The sequence below is a fragment of the Colletotrichum destructivum genome, chromosome 12 (genome assembly GCF_034447905.1).
Source record: "Colletotrichum destructivum chromosome 12, complete sequence".
Classification (NCBI taxonomy): Eukaryota; Fungi; Ascomycota; class Sordariomycetes; order Glomerellales; family Glomerellaceae; genus Colletotrichum; species Colletotrichum destructivum.
Genome location: NC_085907.1, coordinates 450124 through 463515, shown reverse-complemented (window position 1 = coordinate 463515; position 13392 = coordinate 450124). Strand labels below are relative to the sequence as shown.

The following is a 13392-nucleotide window of genomic DNA, read 5'->3' as shown; positions in this document are numbered from 1 at the left end:
TCGTATCGGAGGGACGTGGCATCTCGGTACACCGGACACACCGGCGATACCACGCCCAAGGGCGGCCCAGGTACGAGCTGGGAACGTGTCCGACATACCAGTCCTTTCCCTCCTCACGACGGCCCAGGTACGAGCTGGGAACGTAGCTCCCCCGCTGCCTTCTGGTCACGACCACGGTGCTACGGCCCACCGGAAACCCCGGGTGCAACCCAAGGTCCAGCTTCCCGTTACCGCGACTCGTCTCCGACTCGCAGCCGACCATGTCTTGCAGATCAGAGGCGCAGAGTAACCGCCACGCCGGCACGGCTACTCGCACTCTGTCCACTAACCCAACCCATGTCTGCCGTATGATGTTCGATCGCGGTGCGCTGTGTCCTCGGGATCGGTCCGGCCGCTTTTCCTGTGCTCGAAGCTTAACAAGTCTGCTGACACCATGTCAACCCGTCGGTCTTAACAACCTCCATTACGCTCGACCAGAGCACGTAGGCTTGTCCCAAGCCCTCGCCGGGAGACGCGCCGATGCTTCAGATGCTCGACCCGTCCGCCTCCCGAGCCCAGAGCCGGATGGGCCGGAGGGTGTCCTGTCTCTTCATTGACGTCAGTCAATGAAGAATCGGATGGTTTTCTTACGCCAGTATCCCCCATGTAGCTTGTTGGCTTCGGAAATGGCGTGGGTGGTGCGGTTGTCGTTGATCGCGTAGTCCGTTTGTAGGCTCGAGAGTGCCGATGAAAACTTTTCACAGCACCGTCCAGCCGCGGTTCTCGACCGCGCGCGACGCACCGCGCCACACCCACCACTCCTACTGACACCGGACACCACGAGAAGGTCTGCCACATCGTCCTACTGCTTTTTCAAGCAGCATCCAGTGTGCTCACTGGAGGCAACCTTCCGCTGAACCGCAACGGTTCTAACGTTAGGTTTCGCATGCACGGGCTACAAGACCCAACATGGGGGGGTCTTTTGGCCCGTGCACGCCTGACGATGACGCCAGACGTAGTGGAACGCACTTTTTCACAACTTGGATTCCGTCTGATATGCACCTACTTTGCTAGAGTGAGCGAGATGGTCCGGCATTAAATGTAAGTAACCATTACATTTGATTGATTGAAGAAACACTTGACTGCGGTCACCAAATGCACCTCGTAGCTCCATCCTAGACAGTTAAACCGCCAACTGTATGAGTGTCCTTTTCGCCACTTCCACTGACGCAAACAAATATGTTGTCACTGCGTAACATCGACCTGGCCAGTTCCACGGCACCATGAATGGCGTGGGCGGCCTCCAATGCGGGGATGATCCCCTCGAGTTGAGCTGTTAACCGGAAAGCATTCAATGCTTCTTCATCCGTTGCTGTAACGAAGTCAACGCGCCCGGAATCCTTCCAAGAACTCAGTTCAGGCCCGACGGCAGGGTGATCCAGACCGGCAGCAATAGAATGGCTGTGTCTGATCTGACCGTGGTCATCTTGCAACACATACGTCATGGTACCCTGGAAGACACCCCTGCTTCCTGATGATAAAGCAGCACTATGTGAAAAGGTATGTACGCCATCACCACCCGCCTCAATACCCACTAGCTTGACTGTGGTATTATCCAGAAACTGAGAGAACAGCCCAACCGCAATTGCCCCAGTGCCAACGCACGCGACAACCGCATCTGGAAGCTGCCCTATCTTCTTCAGGGCGTGCAATTTTGTTTCCACCCCAATGACTGACTGGAAGGTTCGCACAACAAAAGGAATTGGATGAGGTCCTATCGGTGTGCCGGCCAGATAAAACGATTTGCCGTCATCCGCAGCACAAGCACACAACGCCTCGTTCATCGCGTCCCGCAGTGTCTGGCTTCCTGTCTTGACTGTGATAATCTTAGCACCTAGCATTCTCATTTTCCACACATTCGTCGGTTGCGGTGATTTGTCTTTCTTCATGTATCAAATGTATCAATTAATATAAAACCAAGTCAAGTAGTGTTTACAATCTCCCACCGATCCAACATAGACCACGCATTCTAGGCCAAACTTCGCATACAAAGAAGCTGTAGCAACCCCATGTTGACCCGATCCCGTCTCTGTGACAATTCTCTGTTTTCCCATCCGCCTAGCCAAGAGAATTTGGCCTAAGGCGTTGATGATTTTGTGAGATCCAGTGTGATTAAGGTCCTCTCGAGCAAACCAGATGTTTGCGCCGCCGGCATACGCCGTCAACCGCTCGGCCAAATGGAGACGACCTGGCCGTCCAATGTAGTCGTAATGGTTTCGGTACTCGTCCCAAAAGCTCTGATCGTTGGCTTCTCGGATGAAGGCGGTTTCAAGTGCTGACAAGAACGCTATAAAGCTCTCTGGTACATATTGCCCCCCATAAGCTCCAAAACGCTGAGGCAGTGTCATTTGTGGGTTAATAGTCGTTTTTGTTGCTAATTGCTGGCGCAAAATTGGCTTTCACCTGTTCTTATTATCACCCTTCCATAAACAGATTTGTTGGAGTAGGGGAGAATAGAATACAAATGCTAGATTTGATAAGCTAGTCTGATTATCTGTGTTGCTTTCTCGATGTAAAGCTGCGAAAGGCTTGAGATACTTACTTCGGTTGACTGTCAGCAGGAGCAGGATGAAAATCATGTCGAGGCAACTGGAAGATCAAGACCGGAAATTCGACGATCAACTTGCACAGCGCATTTGAGGTCGACATCTCTTCGGTTTCCGAAGATTTCGAGTTCTCCCAATGGTTGTGTATTTGGAACATAGCCAACAGCAGAACAACACCCATCATGAAAGCCAAAAGTGGCTCTTTGACAAGGTGTCCAATTTAAGAAACTGAACAAACAGAAAATTCTAGCTTCTGTAGGTTGATTGATCGGCCGGTAATTGATGACACAAGTGCTATTACCATTTAGCAAGGCTACAGCCAGAACACGTTGAGAACATCCATTAATGGCTCCGCATCACGTCATGATGCTGAGCTAAGGAGTCAAAAAAGCTCCAGGCTGAAAAGTAAGATGAAGGGTAAATCTCAAAAGGCTTTTTGGCATCTTTGGAGCCAGATGGCCCACTCACAGAGACAAGTAAATTCATCCGCAAATAATATTGAGTGATGCCGTCAACAGCCTCTTTAAGAGAATCTCCAGGTCCGGACCTCTCTTTGGTCAACGCAAAGAAATCTGGAACGGACCGGGATACCTTGAAACTGACGACTGCTGCTGTTGCGGAAGCTCTGACGAACTCATATCGGACGCTGGGGTTCCGGAGACGCCAGGGATGTTGATTTTCACGAACGTGCGGCCCATGAAGCCAACGTCACCCGTCAAGCGCCAATTTTGGCTGTGAACAAGCCTGGTTGTAGAGGTGAACTTGATAGTGCAAGGATGGCCAGAAACGAGGTGAGAGCCATCTCGGGCTTCCGTTGTTCTATGTGGCACACTTTGCGATGGCGCGCAGAGTCTGAAACGGCTTTGAAGCTACATAGAGATTACTGACGCCACAAGACGGTGAACGTGAGTACGGCTCGGAGATCTTCGAAGGATCTCATGCTCGATACTCTGTCGTGCTGTACTGAAGATCGTTTTTCTGCTTTGCTTTGCCGGGCGAAGGGCAGACGCCAAAACTGGCTCTAAAAGCCGACGACAGACTGCGGAATAAGTCTAGAGTCCGTTTGTTATCCATACCCACACTAACGTATCGGCGCCCCAGGGAAGCGCCAGCCGAAACTGCCATCCGGTGTCTTTTGTTGGCCCGCAGAGCCACAACAGGCTCCGATGTGGATACAAGCGCCCGTTGATACTTTCAACATCCCGGCCCCACTGGCAATAACCAAAATTGTCCAGAAATGGTACTACGAGAGGAAAGATGTATGTGACGCAGGAGAGAAAAACCGATTTCGGATTCTGCTGTCCGTCTTTTACTTTTTTTGTCGTTGGTTTATTGTTTTGAGAAGTTGGTGGTGTGAGTGGAGGTGTCTTACCCTCCCGTCATGGCGGAACCAATTGAGGCGGAGATTGTGGTGGACCCCGCCAGCTGTTTGCGACAAAGCCGTGGAAGGCACCCGGAGAAGACGGGCTCCCGGCGGTGGTCTGGAAGCAGATCTGGCCGGTGGTGCGGGACTGGGTCTTGTCGATCTTTCGGGCATCGTTGGAAGAAGGAACATTGCCCCACCAGTGGAGACATGCAAAGATCATACCGCTCAAGAAACCGGGCAAAGACAACTACACGCTGGCAAAAGCATGGAGACCGATCTCGCTGTTAGCTACACTGGGAAAGGTGCTGGAGTCGGTGATGGCGGAGAGGATATCGCATGCGGTCGAGAGCCACGGTCTCCTACCGACCAATCACTTCGGAGCGCGGAAGCAACGGTCAGCCGAGCAAGCACTCCTGCTTCTTCAAGAGCAGGTATACACGGCATGGCGAGGCCGGCGCGTGCTCAGTCTGGTCAGCTTCGACGTGAAAGGAGCGTACAATGGCGTCTGCAAGGAAAGGCTGATCCAGAGGATGAGGGCGCGAGGGATTCCCGAGGAACTGCTCCGGTGGGTATCGGCCTTCTGCTCCGACCGAACGGCAACGATCCAAGTCAACGGACAATCGTCGGAGAGGCGAAACCTACCCCAGGCAGGCCTGCCTCAGGGATCGCCGCTGTCCCCAATTCTGTTCCTCTTCTTCAACGCAGACCTAGTGCAACGACGCATCGACAGCAACGGAGGAGCGATGGCGTTTGTCGACGACTTTACGGCATGGGTGACCGGACGGACAGCTCGGGACAACCGCGCGGGCATCGAAGCCATCATCAGCGATGCGCTCAACTGGGAGAGAAGGAGCGGAGCGACGTTCGAGGCGGACAAGACGGCCATCATCCATTTTACCCGCAAAGACTACAAGTCTGACCCGGAACCGTTCACGGTCAGAGGACAGGCCGTCCATCCTAAGGAGCACGCAAAGGTTCTCGGCGTCATCATGGACGCTGGCCTCAAGTACAAAGAGCACATTGCGAAAGCGTCGTCCAAAGGACTGAAAGCCGCACTCGAGCTACAGCGACTGAGGGGCCTGTCACCAGCGACGGCGCGACAGCTATTCACAGCGACGGTGGCGCCGGCGGTGGACTACGCCTCTAACGTATGGATGCACGCGTACAAGGACAAGCTCATAGGGCCCATCAACAGAGTACAGAGAGTATCGGCAAAGGCGATAGTCGGCACGTTTCTCACGGTCGCGACAAGCGTGGCAGAAGCGGAGGCTCACATACTCACCGCGAAAGAGCGCTTCTGGAGGAAGGCAGTCAAGATGTGGGCGGATATCCACACACTACCAGAGACGAATCCGCTCCGCAGGGTGACATCCAAAATGCGAAAATTCCGGAACTCCTACCGCTCGCCTCTCTTCCAGGTGGCGGAGGCTTTGAAGGACGTGCCGATGGAAAATATCGAGACCATCAACCCGCTTACGTTGTTGCCATGGGAAGAGAGACTCAAGGTTGAAATCGGTGAGGAGGAGACAAGAGAGTCCGATACGACTAGCACGGTCCGTGTCGCGGTCAGCAGTTCAGCAAGAAACGGAGTAGTAGGTGTTGGCGGTGTCGTTCAGAAAGGGTCGGAGCGGCGAGACGGCCCCGAACTTGAGCCTTTCTCCTTCACGTTAGGCCCGAGGTCAGAACAGAATCCCTACAGTGGACAGCTGGCAGCCATGGCATACGCGCTGCGGAGGTCACTGTCAGGCCTCACGAGCGAGAGGATCACGGTGACGACAAGTAACAAAGCGGCGGCGCTTACGCTGAAACGACCGCACCAACAGTCCGGGCAGGAGTTTATACGGTGCATCTACGATTCTGTGGAAGAGCTTCGAAAGGACGACAACGCCATCACAGTACAGTGGAAGGCCGCTAGTGAGGAAGACGAACTGCTTAAGCAGGCAAAGACACTAGCGCGCGAAGCGACCAAAGAGGGAGCCACTCCGCAGGCACGTTTCCCAGCGGCGAAGTCAACGACGCTCAACGTAGCACGATCAAAGTGCTCACCAGAAAGAGTGCTGCCGGAAAAGATCGGACGATTCTCCAAACGAGTCGACAAAGCGCTGCCAGGGAAGCATACCCGCCAACTTTACGACAAGCTTACTTGGAAAGAAGCGACCACGCTTGCACAACTCAGAACCGGAATGGCGAGACTGAATTATTATCTTCATCGGATCGACGCAGCGTCTTCGCACATCTGTGGATGCGGACAGGCAGCTGAAACGGTTGAGCATTTTCTCTTCCGATGCACCAAATGGACGACACACCGCAGAGAAATGCTCGAATGCACAGAAACACAGAGAAGCAACATATCCTTCTACCTAGGAGGCAAGGGTCCATCGGACGACGACAAATGGACGCCAAACATGCAAGCGGTCCGAGCGACGATTCGATTTGCGCTGGCAACAGGTCGGCTAGACGCAAGGTGATGGGAGGCGGAAATAGAGATCAACCCCCTAACACATCAAACTCGACATAAACCTAACTACATAACAACCCGTGCCACAGACAGCAGGCACCGCTTCAGCCGCCGTAGATAGGACGCTGAACACTTGGAGAATAGGCTTCAAGGTGGCATGCTAATAATACATCTAAACCACGGGAATCCGAAGCGAGACGGCAGATATGGAGGTGCAAGCAGGAAATGGAGACATCACTTATGGGCTTCAAGGAGACAAGGACACAAGCTCAGCAAGGTACATGTAATCAGCTTAGGTGCCCTCTCGGCTTTGCCGCCGGGCGTAATAAATTGTGTGTGTGTGTGTGTGGTACTACGACCGAGAGCTAAGCCGGTTTCCGCTGTTTTCCCTCGGGGACTTCCAGCCTTAGATGTTTTTGGACCCTCATGCTGACGAGCTACATGACGACATTCGTTAACCGTAGCACTCGATAAATTGCCAAAGACACACAAGCGTCGCCGCCTCCAAAATTGGCACATTTAGTATTGCTGTCAGCCTGTTTCAGCACTGTAGGGAGTAGGGAAAGCACCTCAGCCAACCGCCGACTCTACGGTGGTCTGAGTGCAGGTCGCCACTTGCAGCTCTCGTACCCACTGATAGATCGATGGGTTCTTCAACATGGCCAGTCCAGGTCCATGAAAGACTGTCGAGGTGGTACGCACTTGCAGGGGTCAGATTTCTCTCCACACACCTCAGCGTGTGACTTACGCCACCCTTGTTGTGCGTTTATCCACTCACCTAGCATCTGTTTAGGTGAAAGCCCATGTACTGGGAGACGGGCGGGAGCCGTAATGCTGCGTCAACGAGGGGACAACGCCAGGGCAAACCAACAGTGCCGCCAGGCTTGGTCCGAATGCAAGATCAGCCTCCATAGAAGACATCGCGCCGGAGACAGTTCATCCCCGGCCTCTCCCTGTTGGATAGCCGCAGATTGGGGAGTAGAGCCAGTGGAAACGTACGGGCTGGCCTTAAAGTCATTTTGGGATTGCCTACGGTAGACGTGAGATGTAAAGGAAACAGTCTGTCATGTATCGTGGTTCAGAAATCCCTTTTACCACCGCCATAAGCGTAACGATATATGCCTAATCCAACTTTCATAAATTGACAGTCTGCAACACACCTGAGCCCTCTAAGCGGCGTACAGTTGTACAAACTGGTTGTCCGACGTGACAACAGGCCCTCGCTGCGTCCGCTCCATGTGGACCTTGTTCTCCGACGTCCCCCGCGCTTTGCGAAGCATAACCTACAGCTTAAACAAACCGAAAGCCTGATACGCAATAGTTTCCACAGTGCTTCACGTAGTGCATGGCATTCTCGAGTACGCTCCAACATCAGCATCGATCATCCGCAATTTAGCTACAAGTGTGCTCAGTCAAAGACAACAAACACTCCGACACCGCCCGACACAAGAACCAGACTCACAACGGAAGTCCATCCTCGACTGTAGCACGAAGTCCCCCATAGACCGTGGTTTCTACTTTAAACCAAAGTTCGACAACTGCTCGATCGCCAAACGGCAAAATGTGAGAACAGATCATCCCAGCAACACCGTTCTCTCTGTCACACCACCAGAATAAACTCGGCAGCCCCACCCACCAGGCGGTTCCATTCGATCGCCCAGTCTTGCCGCCTGAGATCATGAACGTCAAGCCCCATCCTCGGGGCGAGCCACCGAGAACTGCAGAGAGCTCAGGAAGCATGTTGCCCAACTTGGTTTTGACGCCTTGAACACCGCTCTCGGCAGAGCCAGGAACATCCGGAATCTGGTCCGTGAACATCTCGTTAACCGTTTCTTTCTTTAAGATTCGAGCTTTCGTGAGCGGACAGGTGCCGTCGTTCAAAAAGACCGCTAATATGCCTGCGGACGGGTCAACGCTGTAGTCCGACCCCAGTCAGCTTGAACAACGACGTACGGGTGTATTCTCGAGGGTTTGCAAATATTCCAGCGCCACCACTTTTAAAGCAAGCGTGGTTCTCCAATTCCGACTTAACAACCAGCGGAAGATGAAGAGGGTGTTTCCGAGCGCTGATGTTGCCTCCACGCTCTCTGGAGTGCATATAAGCCAATCCCTTCTTCATCTCCAGGGTCGGAACCATGTTGACGCTACGCAAGTTGAGCGGCTGACAAACGTTGACCTGGATATAGTCGTTGAGCTTCGTGTTGGAAGCCCGCTCCAGAGCAATGCCGGCCCAGTCGATGCCGATCTACATCGGTTAGGAAGCTGGTAGGTCACAAGAAGAAAGGGGTAGTCAGACTTACACCATACTCCCATGATTCTCCTGGTTGGAATACCAACGGTTGCTTCATGTCTTGGATGCTTCCCGAAAACTCGTCTATCCCAGCAGAGAGACTCCAGTTTCGCAATCGCTCGTTCAAGAATGCGTATCCAAACCTGTCGGAACATTAGCTGTCCGGCCGCCGGCCGGATGACTCGTGTGCCCGGAAGGCTACATATCGGCCTCTAACGGCCGTGGCAATAACCTCCCTTTGTATTCCACTCACTAAGCAATATCATAAGTAGACCAATATAACGAGTCTTCGTTGCTTCACCTCGCCGTATATACGGATACCTGGTATAGTTACCAACAGATTGATTTAAGGCGTTGTGGTTGACGTCTCGTCCATGTTGTTGTACGAGGGTTGTCACGGGATCGCGTGCCAGGGTGGTGTCAAGGGTATCGCGAGTCATGGCGAAGCCATGACCCCTTTTTATTGCGGCGGCGCGCCGCTCGCATAGCGCGATCTCTCTTTCCTCTTCTTCGCGTTACGTCTTGTATCTAGACCTGACCCTACGGGTCATCAGAATCCATCTATTGTTTGAGCCTGCTCTCTATAGCCGTGACCCTCACAAGGGTAATGAAAATGGACCATTCACTTGTGGACTACCTTAGACCGAAATACACTATATAACATCCTCCATAAAACAACTTGTATTCAAGTTCACTCCTCTAAAGACCGTTTTCAGCCTCTACGTTTACAGACCCTAAGACATTCACATTGTAGCCTCAGAGACTCCATAGTCAAGGCGACTCCTCAAGGTTTTCTCGTATAACGGTTGTGGATCCCGGCACTGATGCGGAACCATACCGTCAATATATTCCTCGCCTTGAAACATCTTGGTTTCCTATAATGGTCTTACTTCGAGAAGTTTCAGTCCTTAGAGAATTAAATCTTACCTCAAGGCCAGAGTCAGCGTGACAAAGTAAGGTCTTGAAAGACATGTCAGTACTTCCAAAGTCATTGCAAGTGAACAGCTCACTACTGTTTCTATTCCGGCGTTGCAGTGGGAAGGGAGACAAGTAGAACACGTACCTGTCGTAAATAGTCAAAACAATGTAGCCAATGTGCGCTTTCGATATCGTCGTGCACATTTCTGTGAACCTCAGTTTGTTTATGTAACAAGATCTTTATGTTGCTTCCTAATTAGCAGGTCCGCCCTGAAGTAAGAAGAGAATTGGTTGCTATAAATACCTGTACTTCGAAACGAATCATTTGTAAACAATGGAGCTGATGGAACATAGCAATCCCGGTAGGCTTGGGTCGCCTTCGTGTTATGTCGTATTCCCATAAGTAACCTGTTCCGGGGGGTGTCAGGTTTAGCCAAGCAGCGTCGGCTGCGCTTGAGATATCCTGATATACGTCTACCTCAGTAAAGTTGACAGTTTTGAATTCAGAATGTGTAGCGTTCTTGTCCGTAACTAGTTTGTTAAGAGAGAAGATAAGGAAAAGACCGAGCCATAAAAGCATTGACAAGTAAACGCCATTTTTTTTAAAAAGGCTTTGCAAGCGTAAAGCAACAGAGGTTTTACGGTTGTTTTCGTCCGCATTGTTAACTAGCTTGTATCTAGTCCCTGGCGCCATAGAGCAAGAAGTCAAAGGCAAGCGGAAGACAGAAAGGGTAGCGCTAAGATCTGTGGGGAGAAAAAGAAGATGTTTTTCAATACAGCAGAAGTAAGCTGCATATAGGCTGTTTAACAGCTCTTCGATGTAGGTTCACATTTCATCCGTGTGCGGTACGGTATCTTCCCGTATTGTTAGGGTATTCCTTGTAGGTCGGTTTCAGAATGATGCTACATAGGACAGGAAGTAGACTCAAGGATTATCTCTGTAGAGTGCGAACTACGTTTATTAGCCATCCTTAATAGCCCTTAGACAAGTATTTTCAGCATCAATTTCGGATGGAGGAGGAGGTGTAACAAAACAGAAAACAATTTCATGCATGCGTCTTAAACCTCGTTGCAAATGACAGGTATATCCTTAGCAACCAATTCTAATCACGAAACATTAAAAGCGTAGTCATACAGAAGGTTAAACCTTAATCTTTTTATCTTCACTAATGGTGGAATCTACTGTAAAGGAACCCTGGCTGGCAACAACTGCCTAAAGTCAGACTAGTTGCCCAATTCGTCATCAAGAGGAAATTACTTGCCACGACCTGCATTAGCTTTGTTAGACAATCGATATCGATCCAATACAATATAACAGGGTCCTGTCAGAATGCAGGGGCATGGATAGAAGGGTGTCTATGCCTAGGTTACTAGGTTTCTGATACTACGTCACAGAAAGACGTGGCAGCGCAGGTTTAGGAGGAAAAACGTCGCACTAGTGGCTGCAAACCAAGGGCTGAAACAGGTCAGCGACAGTGCAGCGTCTGTAGTAACCCAGAACATAACGCAAAAATGTACAAGTTTGTTTAAGAGATATCTGATAATAAGGATTCTAAGAAGTTTGGATTGGATCAATGCTGTTGATGTGTATATTGAGAGCAATTTATCCAATCGGCGCAGTCTCATGTCTTACTCGCTTGTCTGTCTTACTTGCTTGTGATTCACGTTGTACAGGTCTTAACGACACTTGTGAAGCTCGCAGCTTTGCCTATGAATGTACGCGGTATCTCCAAGACCAATGCTTTCTAGCCCCATCCAGCAGTGCTTCCATGTCATTCACATATTCTTCCATGCCTGTTCCGTAACCAGCGATCAGACCAGCCTTCAAACTTTGATATGCCCATAAGCGTGCTTGGTACTCATATCCTGCACCATTCCACTCGCGTGCAGCAATTGCATACGCCTTGCAAATATAGGAGTCCAGACCTTCCTGCTTGTATAGACTTACTAGCAATTCAGCCATTGCTGTTGGTTCAGCTGGGGCGATTTCCCGATTTTCTAAATGATCTTCTAACAACAAAATCTCGTTGATGCGATCGTCAGATAAGTCGTTAAATTTCCTTGGGGCCTTGCATTGGCTACAAGCGCATACGAAACCAAGAACGGATTTGGCATATTCTTGCCGCGCCTGGAGGGTCTGTATAGGGTTGATATAAGATATTGTGATCTCCTCATCAGCAGCAATGTCGCGGACTGCGTACAGCCTGTGAGCAAGCATATCCCAATCCCATTGAGATGCTGCATTTGATCGACAGCTATGATTGATCTTCTGCTGTAATCTTAGCTATCAAGCTATTTTGTAACTGCTCATATGCGATCAAAAAACTTACAGATATGTTTGCATGTACTGCAATCATACCAAGATCCGATTCACTTTCTAAGCCTGGCCAGTTCAATGTAGGCCCGCCAGATACACCATAGCCATTTGTCCACAATCTTTGCTTCAAGGCCTCTTCGTATGGTCCCGCGTATAGCTCGTGAACCGTTTGGCGTGTAGATGCTGGCAACTTCTCAACAGCCAATGCTAGAACCGCTGATCGATCTTCTTCGGATGAGATATCCACCATCCAATTACGGTCCAGAAAAATGATTGGTGGCTCTTGGGTGATGAGACTGCCTGCAGGTATGTGCTTAGTTGCAAATATGCCTCGACCTTTGCTTCCGCTGGCTCTTGTTCTGAACAATGGCGTGGATAAAAAGCTAGAATGACCTGATAGAGACGCAATGGATTTGAAGATGTGTCGGGCACGCTCTGGGGTCGTAATCACGGCCATCCCCTTTCCATGATCGAAGTGTGGATCTGTGAACACGCAGTATTGCTTTTCCTGATTATCTGTCCAAATACAGGTGGTGGATTGTCGACCAGATGAGGTGTTATGCTGCGAAGTGTGGAAATCAAATTCTGGCTGCCCACGAACAAGAGGGCATAGAGATTCATCGTCCTTAATGACGGCAAGTTTGCAAGCGCTTTCCCCACTAACTTGCTCATAAAGAGTGGATTGCTCACTGAAAAATGCTTGCGTGAAATAGATCACCGCGCTCAAAACTCTGCTGGGATGCATTTTAGGGATATAAAGCTGCAGTGAAATATAGTGGGAAATGATGTTGTTCTATCGACACCTGGTGGAAGCCTCGCTGAACTTGATCTAACAGCATCAATTTAGAAAGAGGCTTAAATACTACTTCGCACCTATGGGACATCCTAGAGATAAGTCACTGCAAGGAATTTATTCAAAGTATAAATTCTTATCATTAAACTCTACTACTTATGTTTACAAAGATAAAGTTAAATACTACGAGGCTAGAGGGGAAGGCTATGCTATTAGGTTAGACTCCGCTAGCCTGCGCCCCTAAGATTTCACTAATCCGTATCGCGGGAAGAAATTAACACGCGTTGGCGCTGAGTTCTGTTACTTTTTACTTGTTTTCATCGCGATAGGAAGTTCGCACACGTTCATTCTCAAATCTGTGTGTTTTTACTTATTGGTTTTGCAAAAGGAAATTCCCGCCGGCTTTCTCTACAATCTACTCATTTGCGTCCGGCAAGAAAATTGAGGCGCTTTCTCTTCGCAAATTTAATGCCGCATTTGCATCCGAAATCTGTAGGTGGTAAATATGGCCTGACTTTCATGTGTTTATTTTTGATAATCAAGCTGAAGCAGAGACAGTGGTTGAATTGCAGCGGACCAAAGCGCAATCCACCTTTTGTCAGACCATTAGTACTTATGCAATTGCATTGCTGTAGAATATACTCGAGAAACATCGCTTTGCGTAT

General features: G+C 50.2%; 4 protein-coding genes across 4 annotated transcripts; all 4 read right to left on the bottom strand.

Annotated features, from left to right (window-relative positions):
• Window positions 1-1062: 1062 nt before the first annotated feature.
• On the bottom strand, window positions 1063-2387 carry CDEST_15547 (Putative tryptophan synthase beta chain-like, PALP domain, tryptophan synthase beta chain/beta chain; the record flags this gene model as incomplete). Its single annotated transcript, XM_062931702.1, has 2 exons — window positions 1063-1918; window positions 1976-2387. 2 exons carry the CDS (start codon window positions 2385-2387, stop codon window positions 1155-1157), a joined length of 1176 nt encoding a protein of 391 aa, XP_062787753.1. The 3' UTR covers window positions 1063-1154.
• A 5480-nt stretch (window positions 2388-7867) lies between these two features.
• Window positions 7868-8757, bottom strand: CDEST_15546 (Putative beta-lactamase/transpeptidase; the record flags this gene model as incomplete). Its single annotated transcript, XM_062931701.1, has 3 exons — window positions 7868-8307; window positions 8363-8654; window positions 8710-8757. The coding sequence occupies 3 exons, from the start codon at window positions 8755-8757 to the stop codon at window positions 7868-7870; spliced, it is 780 nt and encodes a 259-aa protein (XP_062787752.1).
• A 403-nt stretch (window positions 8758-9160) lies between these two features.
• CDEST_15545 (Putative mycotoxin biosynthesis protein UstYa) lies at window positions 9161-10366 on the bottom strand. The gene is made up of 4 exons (XM_062931700.1): window positions 9922-10366; window positions 9763-9855; window positions 9627-9659; window positions 9161-9574 (listed from the first exon to the last, which is right to left on the bottom strand). The coding sequence occupies exons 1-4, from the start codon at window positions 10309-10311 to the stop codon at window positions 9443-9445; spliced, it is 648 nt and encodes a 215-aa protein (XP_062787751.1). The 5' UTR covers window positions 10312-10366; the 3' UTR covers window positions 9161-9442.
• Window positions 10367-11173: 807 nt separating this feature from the next.
• Window positions 11174-12734, bottom strand: CDEST_15544 (Putative SET domain-containing protein). Its single transcript, XM_062931699.1, has 2 exons — window positions 11948-12734; window positions 11174-11886 (listed from the first exon to the last, which is right to left on the bottom strand). The coding sequence occupies exons 1-2, from the start codon at window positions 12677-12679 to the stop codon at window positions 11326-11328; spliced, it is 1293 nt and encodes a 430-aa protein (XP_062787750.1). The 5' UTR covers window positions 12680-12734; the 3' UTR covers window positions 11174-11325.
• Window positions 12735-13392: the final 658 nt, after the last annotated feature.

Bases quoted from the DNA above. Each gene is read 5' to 3' on its own strand.
- CDEST_15545 (XM_062931700.1), bottom strand. From the start codon at position 10,311: ATGGCGCCAGGGACTAGATACAAGCTAGTTAACAATGCGGACGAAAAC. The intron at 9,856-9,921 runs GTATTTATAGCA...AGCAACATAAAG, and splicing joins TGATTCGTTTCGAAGTACAG to ATCTTGTTACATAAACAAAC. The intron at 9,660-9,762 runs GTACGTGTTCTA...ATGTCTTTCAAG, and splicing joins GTTTTGACTATTTACGACAG to ACCTTACTTTGTCACGCTGA.
- CDEST_15544 (XM_062931699.1), bottom strand. From the start codon at position 12,679: ATGCATCCCAGCAGAGTTTTGAGCGCGGTGATCTATTTCACGCAAGCA. The intron at 11,887-11,947 runs GTAAGTTTTTTG...AGATTACAGCAG, and splicing joins CAGTACATGCAAACATATCT to AAGATCAATCATAGCTGTCG.